The 20,222-nt window shown below is 43.2% G+C and overlaps 1 protein-coding gene across 1 annotated transcript in view; it reads left to right on the top strand.

The window, feature by feature from the left end:
- Positions 1 to 20,222, top strand: part of LOC143782854 (E3 ubiquitin-protein ligase RNF31-like) — a 346,633-nt gene that overhangs the window by 279,363 nt on the left and 47,048 nt on the right. The window contains exons 2-5 of the mRNA XM_077270773.1: positions 4,060 to 4,083; positions 4,308 to 4,406; positions 7,245 to 7,334; positions 13,878 to 13,980. Coding sequence (XP_077126888.1) covers positions 4,060 to 4,083; positions 4,308 to 4,406; positions 7,245 to 7,334; positions 13,878 to 13,980 — 316 coding nt within the window. The remainder of the gene's footprint in view (positions 1 to 4,059; positions 4,084 to 4,307; positions 4,407 to 7,244; positions 7,335 to 13,877; positions 13,981 to 20,222) is intronic.

Raw genomic sequence — 20,222 nt, 5'->3', positions numbered from 1 at the left:
TGCATTAGCAAATAAAGACGTGCGTTTGTTTTTGCTCTGTCCATTTTTTTTTTTTTTTTAAAGGAACAGAAAGTGCAGTGTGCAGCACTGTTTAAAGGGGTTGTCCAGCCTTGGGGTGAAAGTGAGAGTGACTGCAGACATCTGAATCCTGAAAGTGTGCAGTGTGCTCGCTATCAGGATTCTCCGGTATTGCAGGTGAGAGCGGGCGTTCATGAGAGCACAACTATGTGATTTGCAGTCTTCCGGCCATATTCAGACTAGACGTACTCGTCTTCTCCCTGCGCACTTCTATTGAGCAAGGGTGAGTATATCTAGTCGGCACGTGACCGCAAGTAAGCAAATCTCATACTTGAGATCACGGACAATACCGGAGAATCCTGACCGCGATTGCACCACACGCTGTTAGGATTCAGAAGTCTGCGCTCGTCTAGTGTGACTGCAAATTTTCTTCCCAATCCTGGAAAATACCCTTCAATTAATAATATTCAAGAAAAGTAAATGATGGATCATGTTACTGGCCTTAAATGATTCAGGATAAAACTAATGGAGAAAGCTAATTAAAGTTTGCAGTTGTATTTGTATAATATATCACTTATTTTTATCGAACAGATAACGGCAAAAACATTCCAAGCATTGTCGTTCCCCTAAAAAAGACAGAAGATGCAACTGATAACTTGCATGTATGTATGGTATGGGCTTTATATATGCTGACCTTATTATGCTGTGGATTCACTATTATCATATGTAAAATGAATTGCTTCATCGTGTTATAGGTTATAGTACTTTGTATATATAATGTATTCTTTATTTCACATCACCAGTAGTTTTATAGAGTGTTTATTTATTATAGTTAATTTCTTAGAAATCATAATGAATTGAACATACTGTATTTATCAAATCGGCTCATATCATGCAAATTTTGACTTAGCTAGTACAAAGAAGGGGGCTGTCTTAGCTGTTGTACTAAGCCAGAGAAGCAATACCTTCCATCATATCACTAAAACAGCCTGTGTCGGACCAAATACAGAAGTGGAGGAATGGGGATCCAGAGAGGGGACCAGAAATTTAAATATAAAAATGCTGTCAGGACTATGGACAGCGACTAATAGAATGGTATATAACAGGGAAAAATGCAAGATTCTACATCTGGGCAAGAAAACCAAAAATTACTGTACATCTGCAGAATGGGAGGAATAGAACTAACAGCACATGTAAAAAATACTAATAGATCACAGACTGCACATGAGTCAACAGTGGGATGCAGCAGCAAAAAAGGCAAACACAGTTCTAGGATGTATCAAGAGAAGCAGCACAGAGTCTAGATCACGCAAAGTAATTATCCTCCTCTACTCCTCCTTGGTCAAAACTCATCTGGAATACTGTGTCCAGTTCTGGGCACCACATTTTTAAAAATTCATTGAAAAACTGAAGCAAGTTCAGAGAAGAGCTACCAGGATGGTGAGTGGACTGCAAAGTATGTCCTACGAGGAACAATTAAAGGATCCAAGAATGTTTCCCTTGGAAAAAAAGAAGGCTAAGATGAAAGGGTGAAGATACAGATTAGATATTAGAAAAAACTTTTTGACAGTGAGGGTGATCAATGAGTGGAACAGGCTGCCACGATAGGTGGTGAGTTCTCCTTCAATGGAAGTCTTCAAACAGAGGCTGGACAGACATCTGTCTGAGATGGTTTAGTGAATCCTGCATTGAGCAGGGGGTTGGACACGATAACCCTGGAGATCCCTTCCATCTCTAACACTCTGATTTTAGAAGTTTTTTATCGCATTGCACTCGTCCTTATTACGGTGTAGTGTGACTCCAGCTATATATATATATATATATATATATATATATATATAATTATTAACATATTCCAAATATAAATAGAACTGAAAATATTCTCAATTGTTGTCATTTTCAAACCCAGGAATTAGAATGGAAACAAAGAATCTATGAAGATTTATGTAAGATCAACAATGGCTCATGGAGAACGGAGGATATTCAAGAAGCCGTTTCTTCCAGCCCAGATTACAGCTCCTCTCTCCAGTACCTGTCACACGAGTGTCAGATATGCTGTGAGCAATACCCATATTCAAAGGTTACCTTTCTTCTATTACTAAATGCAATAATATAAAACAAATGTAACAACACGAAAAACTAATGCACCAGGTGGAGTGTCACGTAAAATTATGAAGTCCATGGTACCATAGCAAAATTTAGGATTTATAAGAATAATGTAGCACAGGACAAAATCTAGACATTGGCAGGGGAATATCTAGGCTGGGGAGGGGGGGGGGGCAGGTGGAACATTTGTCCTGGGTGCAGTCATCAAGCCATCTTATGTGGCGGTCAGAAGTATCTCCGAGGCAGTTGTATTTTGCTGCCACCTTTTGGGATAAGGCTCTTTTTAAGCTGACAGCCAGCTCAGAGCAGGTGTAACATGCCGGCTCACCTAATTAAGTTTTAATTGCATACAGATGAAACCCTGACTCCCGCACTTCCGTGTCAGGGAAACATCAGCAGCGTGATCAGGTAATTTGATCATGCTGCTGACATAACTTTCCTGCACCGCATAGGCGGTGAACGTCACTAGGTTAAGTGGTCCACATTGCTGATTCGTGTGCGGATTTTTCCGCATCGTTTTTGAAAAATCCACAGGTAAAACGCACTGCGTTGTACCTGCGGATTTACCATGGATTTCCTGCGTGTTTTGTGTGGATTTCACATGCGGTTTGACACCTGAGGATTCCTATTGAGGAGCAGGTGTAAAACGCTGCAGAATCCGCACAAAGAATTGACATGCTGCGGAAAATACAACGCAGCGTTTCTGCGCGGTATTTTCCGCACCATGGGCACTGCGGATTTGGTTTTCCATAGGCTTACATGGTACTGTAAACCAGATGGAAAACTGCTGCCAAATCCGCAACGTGTGCACATACCCGAAGTCAAAGCTTTATTGGGGAATCTTGTAGGAAAGGGGACAGTATACTGGGGACAGGAGGAGTTTGAGGAGACATTATGGGGAGGGGATGTGTGAAATGTGTGAGACGATGATATGCAGAGTGGAGTAGGAGAGGTGAAATGTATGATGGAATTTTTAGGTGGAGGGAGTGGTTGAGGAAACAGTTTGGCATGCTATGGGGGAATGTGTGAGGAGACCGTATGGTGATGGTGGGGGTAAATATGTGAGGAGACAGTATAGGGAAGGAGGGGGGGGGAATGTGTGAGGCGACAGAATGTGAAAGTAAGGGTCACTGAAATGTGTAGAGACGGTATGGTGAGTGAGGGGGATGTGTGAGGAGGCAAATTTCCCCGTGGCAAGATGTGGAAAGCTCAGACTTATCCAAAGCAACTTCCAGCTGTAATTGCCGCAACAGGAGGCTCTACAAAGTACTGACTTTAGGGGGCGAAAAGTTATGCACATTGAAGTTTTTGAGTTATTTTGTCCTATTTATTGTGTGGCTCGCAGTTGTAGGCATGTTCTTTACATGAACCGATGCAAACCCTCAAGAAAAAAAAAAAGTGGTGAAATTCCAGGTTGTAATGTAGCAAAACACTAACCCAATGCCAAGGGGGTGAATACTTTTACACGCCACTGTATATTCTCTCTTTAGTTAGGAAATAAAGATGCATTAGTTTGGAGGATTGTTGCTGTATTTTCGCCCAATATCTATTGGCAATTCAAATAAAGGGAAAAACTTTGGTTTGCTTTTATATAGTATTTAATTGTTTCTATAGTTATATTTTATTAAAGCAATCAGTCACAGTATGGAATAAAGGGAAGGGAGTAGTTTGGGTTGAGATGTAGGTATGCAGTGTGTGTGTGTATATATTTATATACTGTATATATTAATATATTATGGTACATATGTCTTAGAGGTCGATCTTTTATCTTTCAGTTTGTGAAGATGACGCACTGCAATTGTGCCTTCTGTGAGATGTGTTTCATTCATCATTTCTCCTCTATTATCAAAGAGAAAAGTATTATCCATGTGGTGTGTCCTATCTGCAAAATGCCTGATCTGGAGAAAGAAGGCAACTCGGAGGAATCCATGGAGTTTTTTTAACTTACTGGACACACAGGTATCATATAAAAATGGATATGAAAAGTTGGGGATAAATGGACCAGTCTGACCAGTGACCATATAAATGTGTTAGCCACATAAGTTTTGAACATTTTGTTGTATATGTTCATAAAAATGTCTTAGCTAAACATCTAGACACGTTTCTGTAAATTATTAATTCCCAACACACATAATTGTGAAACTAATGTGCACACTGACTCTCCATATGTCCTGTCGTTTTAGATTCATCACTATCTTGATTCAGAAACACATGAGTTGTTTCAACGTAAGCTCAGAGACAGAGCGCTCTTGGAGATGCCCAATTTCAGCTGGTGCAGTCATGTAAGTGACAAGATATGATCAGATAGATTCCGTTCAAAAAATAAAAAAATGCTCCTATCACAAGGTTTTTGCTATCTAATCTGAGAGCACCATGATGTAGGGGCAGAGATCTTGATTCCAGTGATATGTCACTTACTGGGCTGTTGCTGTAGTTTTTATAAATTCACTGTTTTATCAGCAGGAGAAAATCAATAAAGGACTAGTAAACCCACTGACAAGTAGTCAGACCCCACCCCCACCTCTGATTGGGAGTGTTCTGCCTATGCACAGTGTACACAGAAAGCTGCCAATCAGTGGTGTGGGCGGGGTTTATACAGATCTTGGCATTCAGAGGACTGGTAGATCTGCATCAGAAAAAATTGTTTTTAATTAAAAGTGCAGGATGCAGCCCAGTAAGTGATACATCCCTGGAATCGGGGTCTCTGCCCTTATAATATTCTGCTCTCAAATGAGGTGGCAAAAACCTGGTGACAGATTTCCTTTAAAAACATTTAATCTTTAATTATAGTTATTGCGTTATTGCTTTCTGAGCTCCAAAGCAGCATATGTGTCCATAAGACAAACCCACAGGTTCTCTGAATGGTACAGAACAAGGTCTATGTGGCAACTACATTCAGATGTGCCTTTAAATTCTGAACTAACGCTGCCACACTAGTAATGTTCACTTTAATTTGTGCTTTTCTCTGTCAGTTTATTATCATTCAGTCACATCTCCTCCAGAACCTTCTCCTGCATGTCTGCTTCTGTCACCAGGCGCTGCTGTATTCACACTGTGGGCGGCGCTGTGATAGAAGAAATCCCAGAACCGGAAGGTCTGGACGGCGCAACTCTGTCCGGCCACTGGGACCTTGCATTGCTGTCCAGTCTGAGGCCGGTTTCACACGTCAGTGTCTCCGGTACGTGAGGTGACAGTTTCCTCACGTACCGGAGCCACTGACACACGTAGACCCATAAAAATCAATGCATCTGTGCAGATGTCATTGATTTTTTTTTTTTTTTTTGCGGACCGTGTCTCCGTGTGCCAAACACGGAGACATGTCAGTGTTCGTGGGAGCGCATGTATTACACGGACCCATTAAAGTCAATGGGTCCATGTAAAACACGGACCACACACGGACCTTCTCCGTTTGCAGTCCGTGTGGCGTGCAGGAGACAGCGCTACAGTAAGCGCTGTCCCCCCCCCACTGGTGCTGAATCCGCGATTCATATGTTCCCTGCAGCAGCGTTTGCTGCAGAGAAAATATGAATAATAGTGTTTAAAATAAAGATCTATGTGTCCGCCGCCCTCCCACCCCCTGTGCGCCCCCCCTGCTGTTCTGAAAATACTCACCCGCCTCCCTCGCAGTGTTCTGTGCTGGCCGCCCCTTCTACTGTATGCGGTCACGTGGGGCCGACGATTAGAGTCATGAATATGTGGCTCCACCTCCCATAGGGGTGGAGCCGCCTATTCATGGCTGTAAATGAGCGGCCCCACGTGACCGCATACAGGAGAAGATGGGGCCAGACCAGGAAGCAGCGACAGCCAACGAGGGACGCGGGTGAGTATTTTCTGAACAGCGGGGGGGCGCACAGGGGGTGGGAGGATGTGAGCTCACGGGCACACGGACACGGACAACTCCGGTACGGTTTTTTTTTTTTTTCTTCCCCCCCCCCCCCCGATACCGGAATTATCTGGACGTGTGGGACAGCCCTGACAGGGTGTGTGCGGTACAGCTGAAGTTATCAGCTCCTTCCCTCAGCCTTGGAAAGCACCACAGCCTACTAAAGCCTCCAGCTTAGGCCGGTTTCACACGTCAGTGTCTCCAGTACGTGAGGTGACAGTTTCCTCACGTACCGGAGCCACTGACACACGTAGACCCATTAAAATCAATGCATCTGTGCAGATGTCATTGATTTTTTGCGGACCGTGTCTCCGTGTGCCAAACACGGAGACATGTCAGTGTTCGTGGGAGCGCATGTATTACACGGACCCATTAAAGTCAATGGGTCCGTGTAAAACACGGACCTCACACGGACGTTCTCCGTGTGCGGTCCCTGTGGCGTGCAGGAGACAGCGCTACAGTAAGCGCTGTCCCCCCACATGGTGCTGAAGCCGCCATTCATATCTTCTGTGCAGCAGCGTTTGCGGACACATAGATCTTTCATTTAAACACTATTATTCATATCTTCTATGCAGCAAACGCTGCTGCACAGAAGATATGAATCGCGGCTTCAGCACGATGCAGGGGACAGCGCTAAACTTTAGCGCTGTCTCCTGCACGCTCCGTGTGGTACCCACTCGCCACACGGGCGGCACGTATGGCCTACGTGAGCACACGGACACGGATAACTCCGGTACCGATTTTTTTTTTTTCCCGGTACCGGAATTATCTGGACGTGTGGGACAGCCCTTACTGCTAGAAGCTGCCAGATCTCGCTTTGTGACCCTCTGGTTAAGGGCTGTGCTTCTGTTCCTGCATAGTATTTGTGTTTTCCTGTTTTGACCTCAGCTTTTATTGTTTTACGTTTCTCCCGCCTGATGATTTTGTATCTTTGCTGCCCTCTTGGTTTTGATTTGGCTTCCTGAGCCCTCCTGCCAGCCTGACCCACCATTCAGCAACTTGTCCCCAGATCAGGGTCTCCCTTTTAGTGCAGATCCCTATACAGGGGTTAAAAGATGAAGGCCTGGGCAACACCTGGGACCTGGTAAGCGGAGTGGCTTTCGTTAAGCCTGTCCGTGGTGGCCATTTTAGAGCTGCTTGGCGACTTCTGACAGAGCCACATTACACATTCCATCTTTATAGCTAATATGTTTTTCATTGTATACCATTATCTCATTTTTATCTGTTTTTCATTCAGTGTCCATTTGGCATTTTGCATGAAAGAGACACGTTACAAATGGAATGTCCGACATGTAAGAAGAGCACGTGTTTCAACTGCAAGAAACAAGTAGGTGCATCATTTAAAGGCTTTGTCCATGGTTTATAAATATTAAAAATGGTCTCATGACAGTCCTAAAATGCAGTCACTTGCTCCTGTACTTTTCTCTTTTGTCAGGATTAGACACATGAGCCTTCACTAAGGCCCCTTTCACACATCAGTTTTTTGCCGTCAGTCAGAATCCAGCGAATTTTGAAAAAAACGGGTCCGGCAAAAGTTGCCACCGGATCCGTTTTTTTCTCATAGACTTGTATTAGCGACAGATTGCAACTGACGGCCTCACGTTTTATCTGTCGTTCGCCGAATCCGTCGAAAATTGTTTATCCAGTGGCCGGAGAAAATGGACAAAGTAACGTTTTCTGTGTCCGTCAAAAACAGACAGCGACAGCTCCATCGCCGTCCATCGTTTGCTAGAATGGAAGCCTATGGCGCTGGATCCGTCAAATGACGGAATACGGTGACGGAATCCATTTTTTTTTTTTTTTTTTAGGATCCAATTAACTGGATCAGCTAGTCGGGTCCAGCGAAAAAACGGATCTGTTGCATCAGTTTTTCACAATCTGCGACGGATCCGTTTTTTTTTTTAAATTCAACAGATTGTGACTGATGGCAAAAAACTGATGAGTGAAAGCAGCCTTAGGATGGCTTTTAGGCAATAAATCAATCTACGGTATTTGTTTTCATTCATGTGGTAATTCTGGAGGAAACCCACACAAACAAATGGAGAACATTGTAACTGCATGGAGCTTCAGACTTGGGGTGTTATATGGTGGCAATCGGGGCCAGACTGGCCATCTGGCATTTCTGGCAAATGCCAGAAGGGCCTGTCTGGTCGTGGGCTGCCTTGCTGCTGCATTGTTAACAGAATCTGTTATCAGGACACCCATACTGTTAAGAGTTGTGATGGAGCACAAAGTCGCTGACTCCATCACTTACCCCAGCAGGCCACGGGTATCATTAGAAATATTGGTCTTGTAGAAAATCTTGCTTTCCTCCATCCAGGGTAATAATAGTAATATATCCCATCTGGTGTATGGGGACTGGGACAACATGGGCCTGTGTGATTTCAAAAGCCAGGGCTGAATTTCAGCCTCGGTCCATACCTGGTGGCAATGCCTTCCTTTTGGCCACCACATCCTTTAAAAAAATGCTCAGAATACAGGGGTCTTTTCTTTTTCCTTCAGAAAAGTAGTGACCCAATGTCTGACTTTGTCAAATCCAGCGGTTCCTAAACTTACAATGTACCCAGGTTGCAATGTTTTTTTAAAGTTTTCAATTGCTTTCCTGGGCCGTTATAGGGCAAAAGTACTTTTAAACTGGCCTCACCCAGACAGAGCTGGTTTGTGACACATATGATCATAATTTGCAAATCAGTGCATCACACTGGGAGAAAGTAGAAGCAGTGGGCGTTATATTACTCAATTGAATACAGTGATTGGCTGTGTAATAGAATGTTTATACAGGGCAGTGCTACATACACTGCACTGCTCTGAATTGGGGCTACATACATGGTGCTGCTCTCTATCAGAGCTACATACATGGCGCTGTTCTCTATCGGGACTACATACATGACACTACTCTCTATCGGGACTACATACATGGCACTGCTCTCTATGGGCTACGTGCACTGCACTGTCCACCATTTTGATAGACTATTTGGTGCTAATAGAATTCCATAGAGTTTTGACTTCAAATTGCAGTGGCAATCTTAGGATAAATTAAAGGAGTATCCCCAATGAATGCCATAAATACTTGATAGCTCTTGAATAGGTGGAAATTCCATAAATATTTGGGATGAATATACTGTACCCCTTTTAAACCCTTCTCAACATTGGACATATTTTTATGTCCAATGTCTAGTTCCCATCTTTAATACAGGCTCAGAGGCTGAGACCGCATCATTTCCGGCACAGACATTAAATACACTACAACAGCAGGTTTTTTTTTTCGGGCAAGCGCACTTTGCGCTGCCCTTCGACTCCCATCACATGATGGGAACTTACAGCGCAAGCGCCGGGGACGTTAATGACTGCAGAGGAGGTGGAGCCCGATGCACGGAGGGGCTGAGGGATGGCTGGGAGGCATTTGTGTCCGGGGGGAAAAGACATTCCCCTCGGACAGGGGTATGAGGGGAAAATTATAAACGAATATTTTGGCGTTGGAAGGGATCCCAACTAAAAGAGCCACCTTGACAGAATGTAGCATTATTGCTGCACAAGGTGGCTCTTTTAGTTAAAAACGCCTGGGGGGGGTGACAGGTTCCCTTTAAGATGAGATCCAGCTCTCATGTCTTCCGCTGTTTACTGTCAGTGAATGGAAAAATTGATTCCAGAGGCTGAACACTTTCTAGGTGAGATTAGGGCACTTAAACTCACCAGCAAACAAATCTCTAATAAAACCCAAGTCTGTATCCCTTAGAGCCGTGGATTCCGCTTTATGTGCATTGGTCCAATAGTCAGAACAACGCCAGCTCTTCACAATGGAAAACAGTGATTTTTACCATGTTCTGGAGTTCTGTGGTATTGCAGCATATAGTGTAAGCGATTGGACAATTGCCGTTTCAAGTCCCTTAAGAGCAGTTAAAAAAAAAAAAAAAAAAATTATTTTAAAACTTTTTTTTTTTAAGTCACTCCTTGTTCCCCCTATTAAAAATAATAAAAAATAAACTTGTGCGACATAAAAAAAAATAATTGAGCCAATCTGTTGACTTGATAAAAAGAAAATCAAAATATTGGAGTTGTTTTTTCGGTTGCTGAAAGATCACAAAAAAAAAATGCAAACAAAAACGTCTTCTCTACCCTAAGAGCATCATGAATGCAGTAAAAATTCCTCCAACAAAAATAAACCCTATTAGGGTATGTGTCCACGTTCAGGATTGCATCAGGATTTGGTCAGGATTTTTCATCAGTGTTTGTAAGCCAAAACCAGGAGTGGAACAATTTAGAGGAAAAGTATAATAGAAACATATGCACCACTTCTGCATTTATCACCCACTCCTGGTTTTGGCTTACAAATACTGATGAAAAATCCTGATGCAATCCTGAACGTGGACACATACCCTTACAGCTATGTAGTTTGGAAAATAAAAAAATAAAAAGTTGTGGCTCTTGGAGGGGAAAAAGGGGAAAACGAAAGCACAAAAAATGGAAAATCGCCTGGTCGGTTAAGATTAATATTGTAACCTGAACATCAGTGAATTATGAGTCGAAAGTTATCACGCTTGATATAAAGCAAAAAGTGAAAATAAAAAGACTAGAAATAAAAGAAAAAAATGAGCGCAGCGACAGTAATTAGTATACTAGCACAGATGGTAACAGCCCCAACCTACCACTTACTATTAATACTGGGTAGGAATAATCACTACAGCACAATATTGCAGATATTACAGAGAAATATTAAAGCTAAATCCATGAAGCAGATTATAAGGAGCAAATCCAATTCTTCCCAATTTATGTTCTGTTTCATAACAGTCCATTAATTAGCTACATAATAAATACTATTGTACTAATAGATGAAGTAATTGTTGGACTTTACCTTCAAGCTTGACCTTTATTTGTAGATTAGAGTGCTAAATGTGGCTCGTTATATGAAATTGCTAAAATCTTTCGACACATGCAGGGATTTTGTGTTTGTTAGGCCGGGGACACACTTAACGTATAAAAAAACGGTCCGTTTTTCACGGCCGAGAATCGCACAAATGTTTCAAAAACAGTGATCCGTGTGCAGTGCGAGGATGCGATTTCCTCGCATCAAATGATCCGTGTGACATCCGTGTGACATCCGTATGGCATCCGTATGCCGAGATTTTCTCGCAAGCTTGCAAAACCGACATCTAATGGATTTATGTGCTCAAATGTTCGGGAAAACATATATACAGTATATATATATATATATATATATATATATATATATATGTCATTGAGACACATATATATATATTCTGTATTTATATTTCATTCAGCGCGATATCTGTGAAAAGTCGGTAATTCAATTGCCGGCTTTGCATTTCTCCTGCACAAACCCGACAGGATATGAGACATGGTTTACATACAGTAAACCATCTCATATCCCCCTTTTTTTTGAATATTCCACACTACTAATGTTAGTAGTGTGTATGTGCAAAATTTCAGCACTGTAGCTGCTAAAATAAAGGGTTAAATGGCGGAAAAAATTGGCGTGGGCTCCCGCGCAATTTTCTCCGCCAGAGTGGTAAAGCCAGTGACTGAGGGCAGATATTAATAGCCAGGAGAGGGTCCATGGTTATTGGCCCCCCCGTGGCTAAAAACATCTGCCCCCAGCCACCCCAGAAAAGGCACATCTGGAAGATGCGCCTATTCTGGCACTTGGCCACTCTCTTCCCACTCCCTGTAGCGGTGGGATATGGGGTAATGAAGGGTTAATGCCACCTTGCTATTGTAAGGTGACATTAAGCCAGATTAATAATGGAGAGGCATCAATTATGTCACCTATCCATTATTAATCCAATTGTTTGAAAGGGTTAAAAAACACACACACACATGATTAAAAAGTATTTTAATGAAATAAACACAGCGGTTGTTTTAATAATTTATTGCTCTCTCATTCCATTTTCAGACCCTCGCTTGGCAAAACAATAAACACACAAGATACATACCCTCTCTGATGAACTGTCACGTCCCACGAAGTAATCCATCTGAAGGGGTTAACTAATATTACAGGCACCAGCTGCGATAAACCACTCGCTCGTGCCTGTAATCCCCGGGTGCTGAAAGGAAAGCAGTGATCTATACTTACATTCAGTCGCGGTGATGCGCCCCCTGGTGGATGTCCTCATATGACCTGGAGCGTGGGAAAAAGTTCCCAGGCTGCAGTTCATGAGAACATCCAGCAGGGGCGCATCACCGGGACTGAATGTAAGTATAGATCACTGCTTTCCTTTCAGCACCCGGGGATTACAGGCACGAGCGAGTGGTTTATCGCAGCTCTGCCTGTAATATTAGTTAACCCCTTCAGATGGATTACTTCGTGGGACGTGACAGTTCATCAGAGAGGGTATGTATCTTGTGTGTTTATTGTTTTGCCAAGCGAGGGTCTGAAAATGGAATGAGAGAGCAATAAAATATTAAAACAACCGCTGTGTTTATTTCATTAAAATACTTTTTAATCATGTGTGTGTGTGTTTTTTAACCCTTTCAAACAATTGGATTAATAATGGATAGGTGACATAATTGACGCCTCTCCATTATTAATCTGGCTTAATGTCACCTTACAATAGCAAGGTGGCATTAACCCTTCATTACCCCATATCCCACCGCTACAGGGAGTGGGAAGAGAGTGGCCAAGTGCCAGAATAGGCGCATCTTCCAGATATGCCTTTTCTGGGGTGGCTGGGGGCAGATGTTTTTAGCCACGGGGGGGCCAATAACCATGGACCCTCTCCTGGCTATTAATATCTGCCCTCAGTCACTGGCTTTACCATTCTGGCGGAGAAAATTGCGCGGGAGCCCACGCCAATTTTTTCCGCCATTTAACCCTTTATTTTAGCAGCTACAGTGCTGAAATTTTGCACATACACACTACTAACATTAGTAGTGTGGAATATGCAAAAAAAATGGGGATATGAGATGGTTTACTGTATGTAAACCATGTCTCCTATCCTGTCGGGTTTGTGAAGGAGAAATGAGAAGCCGGCAATTGAATTACCGGCTTTTCTATAGAACACCGCTGTGTATTTCTCGCAAGTCACACTGCAGGTCCGTGTGTAATCCGATTTTTTCTCGCACCCATAGACTTTCATTGGCGATTCTCGGCCGAGATACGCTGACAATCGCAGCCTGCTGCGAGTTCCCTCGGATCCGAAATACGGTGGAGAAAATATCGGATGATGGGAGCTGCACCATAGATTAACATTGGGCCGAGTGCTATGCGATTTTTTATCGCATAGCACTCGTCCGTATTACGGTCTAGTGTGACCCCGGCCTTAGGCTGCGTGTCCACGTTCAGGATGGCCGGCGGTATCGCCGGAGCGGCGAAGCCGCTCGGCGCTAAGCCCCGCCCCCTTCTGGGACGCGATGATGCCGGATGTGTAACTGTACACATCCGGGATCTTCGCCCCCCTCCCATAGGGCCCTGTGTTATGCCTTGCGGGGACGCTGCGTCCCCGCAAGGTGTACGGACATGCTGCGATCTGAAAAGACGCGCAGCAGGTCCGGAGTCGCAGGCCCGCCGCGTGCGGGTTTCCACGCATAGTGGACACGGGATTTCAAAAAATCCCCTCCACTATGCTGGAACATCTGGACGCTGCGTGTTTGACGCTGCAGCTCTGCGCAGCGTCAAACAAGCAGCGTTTACTGACCGTGGACACACACCCTAAGGCAATCCCTGCATGTGTTGTGGCTGTTGAACAGCCAAGAAACATGGAGCCGCAGGGACTCGAAAATATTTTTTGAGGACGCCGAAATCACTGGGTTAGCACCTGAGCATGGTTGGATAACGCCTTATCGCTCATCACTAGCCGTAGGATATCTTTTACTGAGCATAATTTTATTCTGAAATACTTTTTCTGTTCCACAGTGGGAAGACGTACACAAAATATTGAGTTGTGAGGAGTTTAGAATGTGGGAGATGCAATACCAAGATAAGAAGCTCGAAGCTTACCTTGCCAAGAATGGAATTGGTAATAGTATTGTGGTTTTACTCCATGCTTTAGTAGGAAGGACAAAAAAATTGATAATTGGAACTTTTCATGTATAGCTGTTGCTTAGGTATATTTGAAGTGGTCTGAGAATGTCATAAATATACATAATATACAACCCGGTGGCAACAAAGTTGGGACGCTGTGTAAAATGTAAAGAAAACAAGAAGGCAATGATTTGGAAATCTTATAATCACGTATCAGAAGTAGGAAGTTGCGGTACATATTTTTCCATTTCATGTGAAAAAATGAACTTGTTTAGAACTTGATGGCAACAACACATCTCGAAAACGTTGTTCCCGGGCCGTGTCTGCCATTGTGTAGCATCCCCTCTTCTTCATACAAAAGTCTGGAATCGTCTGTGAAGTGAGGAGACCAATTGCTGGAGTTTTGAGAGCGAAAGTTGTCCAGTTCTTGTGTGATGTTGGTTTCTCGCTGCTCCACCATTCTGTCTCTTATTTGAGATGTGGCCCAGGGAAGACTGCAGCGTTTCTGGATAGTGTTGATATTCGACTTCTTTTAATTATAGAGCTTTTCATTTGCTTTTGTAGTCTGCACGGTGAACTATGTTCACAGATAATGATTTCTGTAAGGGTTCCTGAGCCCATGCCATGAATCATGACTGTTTTAACCCCTGCATGATCTTGTGATTTTTCCATTTTTTGTTCTTTTCCTCCCTTTATTCCAAGAGTCACTTTCTTTTTTTTTTTTTTTTTTTTTCCCATCCCTGTAGCAGTATGAGGTCTTGTTTTTAGCAGGACGAGTTGTATGTGTGAATGTCACCAACCATTTTATCATCTGATGCACTGGAAAGCGGAGGGAAAAATTTTAAGTGCATTGAAATTGCAAAAAAAAAAGTGCAATTCCACTATTGTTTTCTAGGTTTCTTTATTTACCGTGTTCACTATACGGTAAAACTGACCTGGTAATATGACTCCCCAGGTCAGTACGAGTACGCAGATACCAAACGTGTAATTTTTTTTATTTTTTTTTTTAAATTAAAGTGGTTAAAAAAAAAAATATGAAATTTGTAAGAAAAAAACGTTTGCTTGTGTCACCATTTTCTGAGACCCGTAATGTTTTGATTTTTATGATCTGGGTCTGTGTGAGGGCATATTTTTTTTGCACCCTGAGCAGACGTTTTTATTGATGCCATTTTTGGGGTAGATATAATGTTTTGATTGCCTCTTATTGTAGTTTATTGCAATGTTGCGGTGGCCAAAAAAACGTAATTCTGGCATTTTGATTTTTTTTACTTGTTATGCTGTTTACTGATCGGATTAATTTATTTTATATTTTGATAGATTGGACTTTTACGAATACAGTGATATGAAATATATATATTTTTAACTGTTTCATTTTTAATGGGCAAAAAGGGGGGTGATTTGAACTTTTTTTTATTTTACTTTTTAGGCTGGGGTCACACATGCGTGTTTTACGTACGTAAGAGCACAAAAACTACGTACGTAAAACTCGCATTACATACGGCACAATGCTTCTCAATGGGGCTGCTCCTATTAGCCGTATATTACGGTTCAGTATTATACGGCGTTCTACGGCCGTACAAAATCGCAGCATGCTGCGTTTGTCAGCGTATTGCGCAAATAATACGCCAATGAAAGTCTATGGGGGCGAGAAAAATACGGATTCCACACGGACCAGCAGTGTGACTTGCGAGAAATACGCAGCGCTGTTAGTGAAAAGTCGGTAATTCAATTGCCGGCTTTTCATTTCTCCTGCACAAACCCGACAGGATATGAGACGTGGTTTACATACAGTAAACCATCTCATATCCCCTTTTTTTTTGCATATTCCACACTACTAATGTTAGTAGTGTGTATGTGCAAAATTTCAGCGCTGTAGCTGCTGAAATAAAGGGTTAAATGGCGGAAAAAATTGGCGTGGGCTCCCGCGCAATTTTCTCCGCCAGAGCGGTAAAGCCAGTGACTGAGGGCAGATATTAATAGCCAGGAGAGGGTCCATGGTTATTGGCCCCCCCGTGGCTACAAACATCTGCCCCCAGCCACCCCAGAAAAGGCACATCTGGAAGATGCGCCTATTCTGGCACTTGGCCACTCTTTTCCCACTCCCTGTAGCGGTGGGATATGGGGTAATGAAGGGTTAATGCCACCTTGCTATTGAAAGGTGACATTAAGCCAGATTAATAATGGAGAGGCGTCAACTATGACACCTCTCCATTATTAATCCAATTGTAGGAAAGGGTTAAAAAACACACACACATGATTGAAAAGTATTTTAATGAAATAAACACAGCGGTTGTTGTAATAATTTATTGTTCTCTCAAATCCATTTGCAGTCCCTCGCTTGGCAACATAATAAACGCACAAGATACATACCTTCTGATGTACTGTCAGGTCCAACGATGTAATCCATCTGAAGGGGTTAACTAATATTACAGGCAGGAGCCCTGCTAAATGCAGCGGTGCTCCGTGCCTGTAATCCCCGGCGAATGAATGAAATGTAGGTCATTGACCTACATTTCATTCATTCGCGGTGAGGCGCCCTCTGGTGGATGTTCTCATGAACTGCAGCCTGGGAACTTTTTCCCACGCTCCAGGTCATATGAGGACATCCACCAGGGGGCGCATCACCGCGACTGAAGGAAATGTAGGTCAATGACCTACATTTCATTCATTCGCGGTGAGGCGCCCTCTGGTGGATGTTCTCATGAACTGCAGCCTGGGAACTTTTTCCCACGCTCCAGGTCATATGAGGACATCCACCAGGGGGCGCATCACCGCGACTGAAGGAAATGTAGGTCAATGACCTACATTTCATTCATTCGCGGTGAGGCGCCCTCTGGTGGATGTTCTCATGAACTGCAGCCTGGGAACTTTTTCCCACGCTCCAGGTCATATGAGGACATCCACCAGGGGGCGCATCACCGCGACTGAAGGAAATGTAGGTCAATGACCTACATTTCATTCATTCGCCGGGGATTACAGGCACGGAGCACAGCTGCATTAGCAGGGCTCCTGCCTGTAATATTAGTTAACCCCTTCAGATGGATTACATCATTGGACCTGACAGTACATCAGAAGGTATGTATCTTGTGCGTTTATTATGTTGCCAAGCGAGGGACTGCAAATGGATTTGAGAGAACAATAAATTATTACAACAACCGCTGTGTTTATTTCATTAAAATACTTTTCAATCATGTGTGTGTGTTTTTTAACCCTTTCCTACAATTGGATTAATAATGGAGAGGTGTCATAATTGACGCCTCTCCATTATTAATCTGGCTTAATGTCACCTTTCAATAGCAAGGTGGCATTAACCCTTCATTACCCCATATCCCACCGCTACAGGGAGTGGGAAGAGAGTGGCCAAGTGCCAGAATAGGCGCATCTTCCAGATGTGCCTTTTCTGGGGTGGCTGGGGGCAGATGTTTGTAGCCACGGGGGGGCCAATAACCATGGACCCTCTCCTGGCTATTAATATCTGCCCTCAGTCACTGGCTTTACCGCTCTGGCGGAGAAAATTGCGCGGGAGCCCACGCCAATTTTTTCCGCCATTTAACCCTTTATTTTAGCAGCTACAGCGCAGAAATTTTGCACATACACACTACTAACATTAGTAGTGTGGAATATGCAAAAAAAAGGGGGATATGAGATGGTTTACTGTATGTAAACCATGTCTCATATCCTGTCGGGTTTGTGCAGGAGAAATGAAAAGCCAGCAATTGAATTACCGGCTGTTCACAGATATCGCGCTGATTGAAATCTAAATACAGAATATATATATATGTGTCACAATGACATATATATATATATATACTGTATATATGTTTTCCCGAACATTTGAGCACATAAATCCATTAGATGTCGGTTTTGCAAGCCTGCGCGAAAATCTCGCAGTACGGATGCCATACGGATTACATACGGAGGATGCCATGCGCAAAATACGCTGACACACCCTGATTACGGATCACTATTTTGGGAACATTTCTCCGTATTACGGCCGTAGTACGGACGTATAATACGTGGCGTATTGTCTTACGCCATGTGTGACCCCAGCCTTACTGTATTTCATTGTCTCCTTAGGGGACTTGAAAGGTCATGATCTCCTATGAACACCGGTCTTGAAACGGCATTCACAGGAGTATCGTAATGACAGTTGGGGGGTCTTCAGCAGACCCCTTGCTGTCATGACAACCCATCGGCACCCTGCAATCACATGACAGGGGCGCCGATGGGTAGGATGAATGACTTACTTAATCCTGCGGTCAGTGATTTGAAAACGGGATTTAACAAATTAACAGCCACGGGCGGAGCTGTTAAAGGCACGAGATTGCTGATGAAATCAGTCGTCGTGTGTGGGAAAACGTGCAAGCCCACATCAAAGCTAGGTGTGTGGGGGTGGATGAAGATTCCCACTCCACACCTGTTTACCTGTGTAAACCTAAAAGATGTTATTGGTGTTTTAGCCACTAGATGGCAGCGGTTTGCAGATTCATATGACTGTCACCTGTATGTCAGCTGGAAAACTGAAGGATGACCGAGTTGCAGGCGGCCATCTTGGAGTGCAGTTAGAGAGACAGCTGTGACAGGAGCACAGGAGAGTTAAGAAGAACGGGTGTGTGCAGTGTGCTAGGAGCTGGTCAGATCACTGAAGGTGCAACTGTCCCTTTGATTCCTGTCAGAGAAGAAGAATCATGTTGGGGAGACGACATTGGTTGTATACAGAGTTAGATTCCAGCCAAAGCATCGGCTGTGACGTGAATGGCCTTCTGCTATCCTGTCAAAACTGTCCTCCAGGTGACAAGCCCAGGATCCACTCCACGGTCTCCCAGCTATACAGCCGTTCAGATGATTAGTCAGCCACTTTGACTTATATATACCTCAAAGGTCATGAAGGGGTTAATGTAATGCCACCTGTAGATAAAAACTATCCAATATTGATGGTCGACTTTATCCCTGTGCACATGGATTTCTCCATAGTCTCTGAATCTTTCAATGAGATGGTAGGATATTCAAAGTATTTGCAATTTTACATTTGAAGAAGAATTTTCTGATTTTCTTTCCACAATTATTTGATGTAGCTAATCACAGATTGTTGAGCCTCTGACCATCTTTGCTTCTGAGAGACTCTGCCTCTATGTTGTTTTTATACATAGACATGTGACTTAATGAAAAATTGACCCTCCAGCTGTTTTTCATTAGTAACACTTAAGTTTAGTGTTTTTTTTAAGATGTGTTGTTGCCATCAATTTCTAAATGAGTTAATTTTGTTAAATGAAATGGAAAAATGTTCAACTTCTGATCTGTGTTCTATTGTGAATACAAAGTAGCTATAAGAGATTTCCAAATCATTACATTCTGCAGTGCTGCAAAAAACAGAAGGGCAGATTCATAAAGACTGGTGTAGCGCACAATCACTCTACGCCAGCCTTGCTGAAATAGAAAGCGCCAAATTCATTAAGAAGCACACCCCACTTAATTAATTTGCCGCCTCTTGCAAGTGAGCTGGAGTGACATTTCTGGCTTATAAAGGGTGCTGGTATTTTTGATGAAGTTGAAGGGCAGGAGTGTGTTATGGTTCTCAATGGCAAGAGAACATAGCCCAGCAAACATAAGAACTAGCTCTTGGAAGGATGGAAACTAAACTGACCATGAACTAAACCTGCCGCACAACTAACAGTAGCCGGGTAGCGTAGCCTGCGTTTTATCCCTAGACGCCCAGCGCCGGCCGGAGGACTAACTAATCCTGGCAGAGGAAAATATAGTCCTGGCTCAGCTCTAGAGAAATTTCCCCGAAAGGCAGACAGAGGCCCCCACAAATATTGGCGGTGATTTTAGATGAAATGACAAACGTAGTATGAAAATAGGTTTAGCAAAATTGAGGTCCGCTTACTAGATAGCAGGAAGACAGAAAGGGCACTTTCATGGTCAGCTGAAAACCCTATCAAAACACCATCCTGAAATTACTTTAAGACTCTAGTATTAACTCATAACATCAGAGTGGCAATTTCAGATCACAAGAGCTTTCCAGACACAGAAACGAAACTACAGCTGTGAACTGGAACAAAATGCAAAAACAAACAAGGACTAAAGTCCAACTTAGCTGGGAGTTGTCTAGCACCAGGAACATGCACAGAAAGGCTTCTGATTACAATGTTGACCGGCATGGAAGTGACAGAGGAGCAAGGCTAAATAGCGACTCCCACATCCTGATGGAAACAGGTGAACAGAGAGGATGATGCA

Source organism: Ranitomeya variabilis, chromosome 6, assembly GCF_051348905.1.
Source record: "Ranitomeya variabilis isolate aRanVar5 chromosome 6, aRanVar5.hap1, whole genome shotgun sequence".
Classification (NCBI taxonomy): domain Eukaryota; kingdom Metazoa; phylum Chordata; class Amphibia; order Anura; family Dendrobatidae; genus Ranitomeya; species Ranitomeya variabilis.
This window is presented reverse-complemented; position numbering and strand designations above follow the sequence as displayed.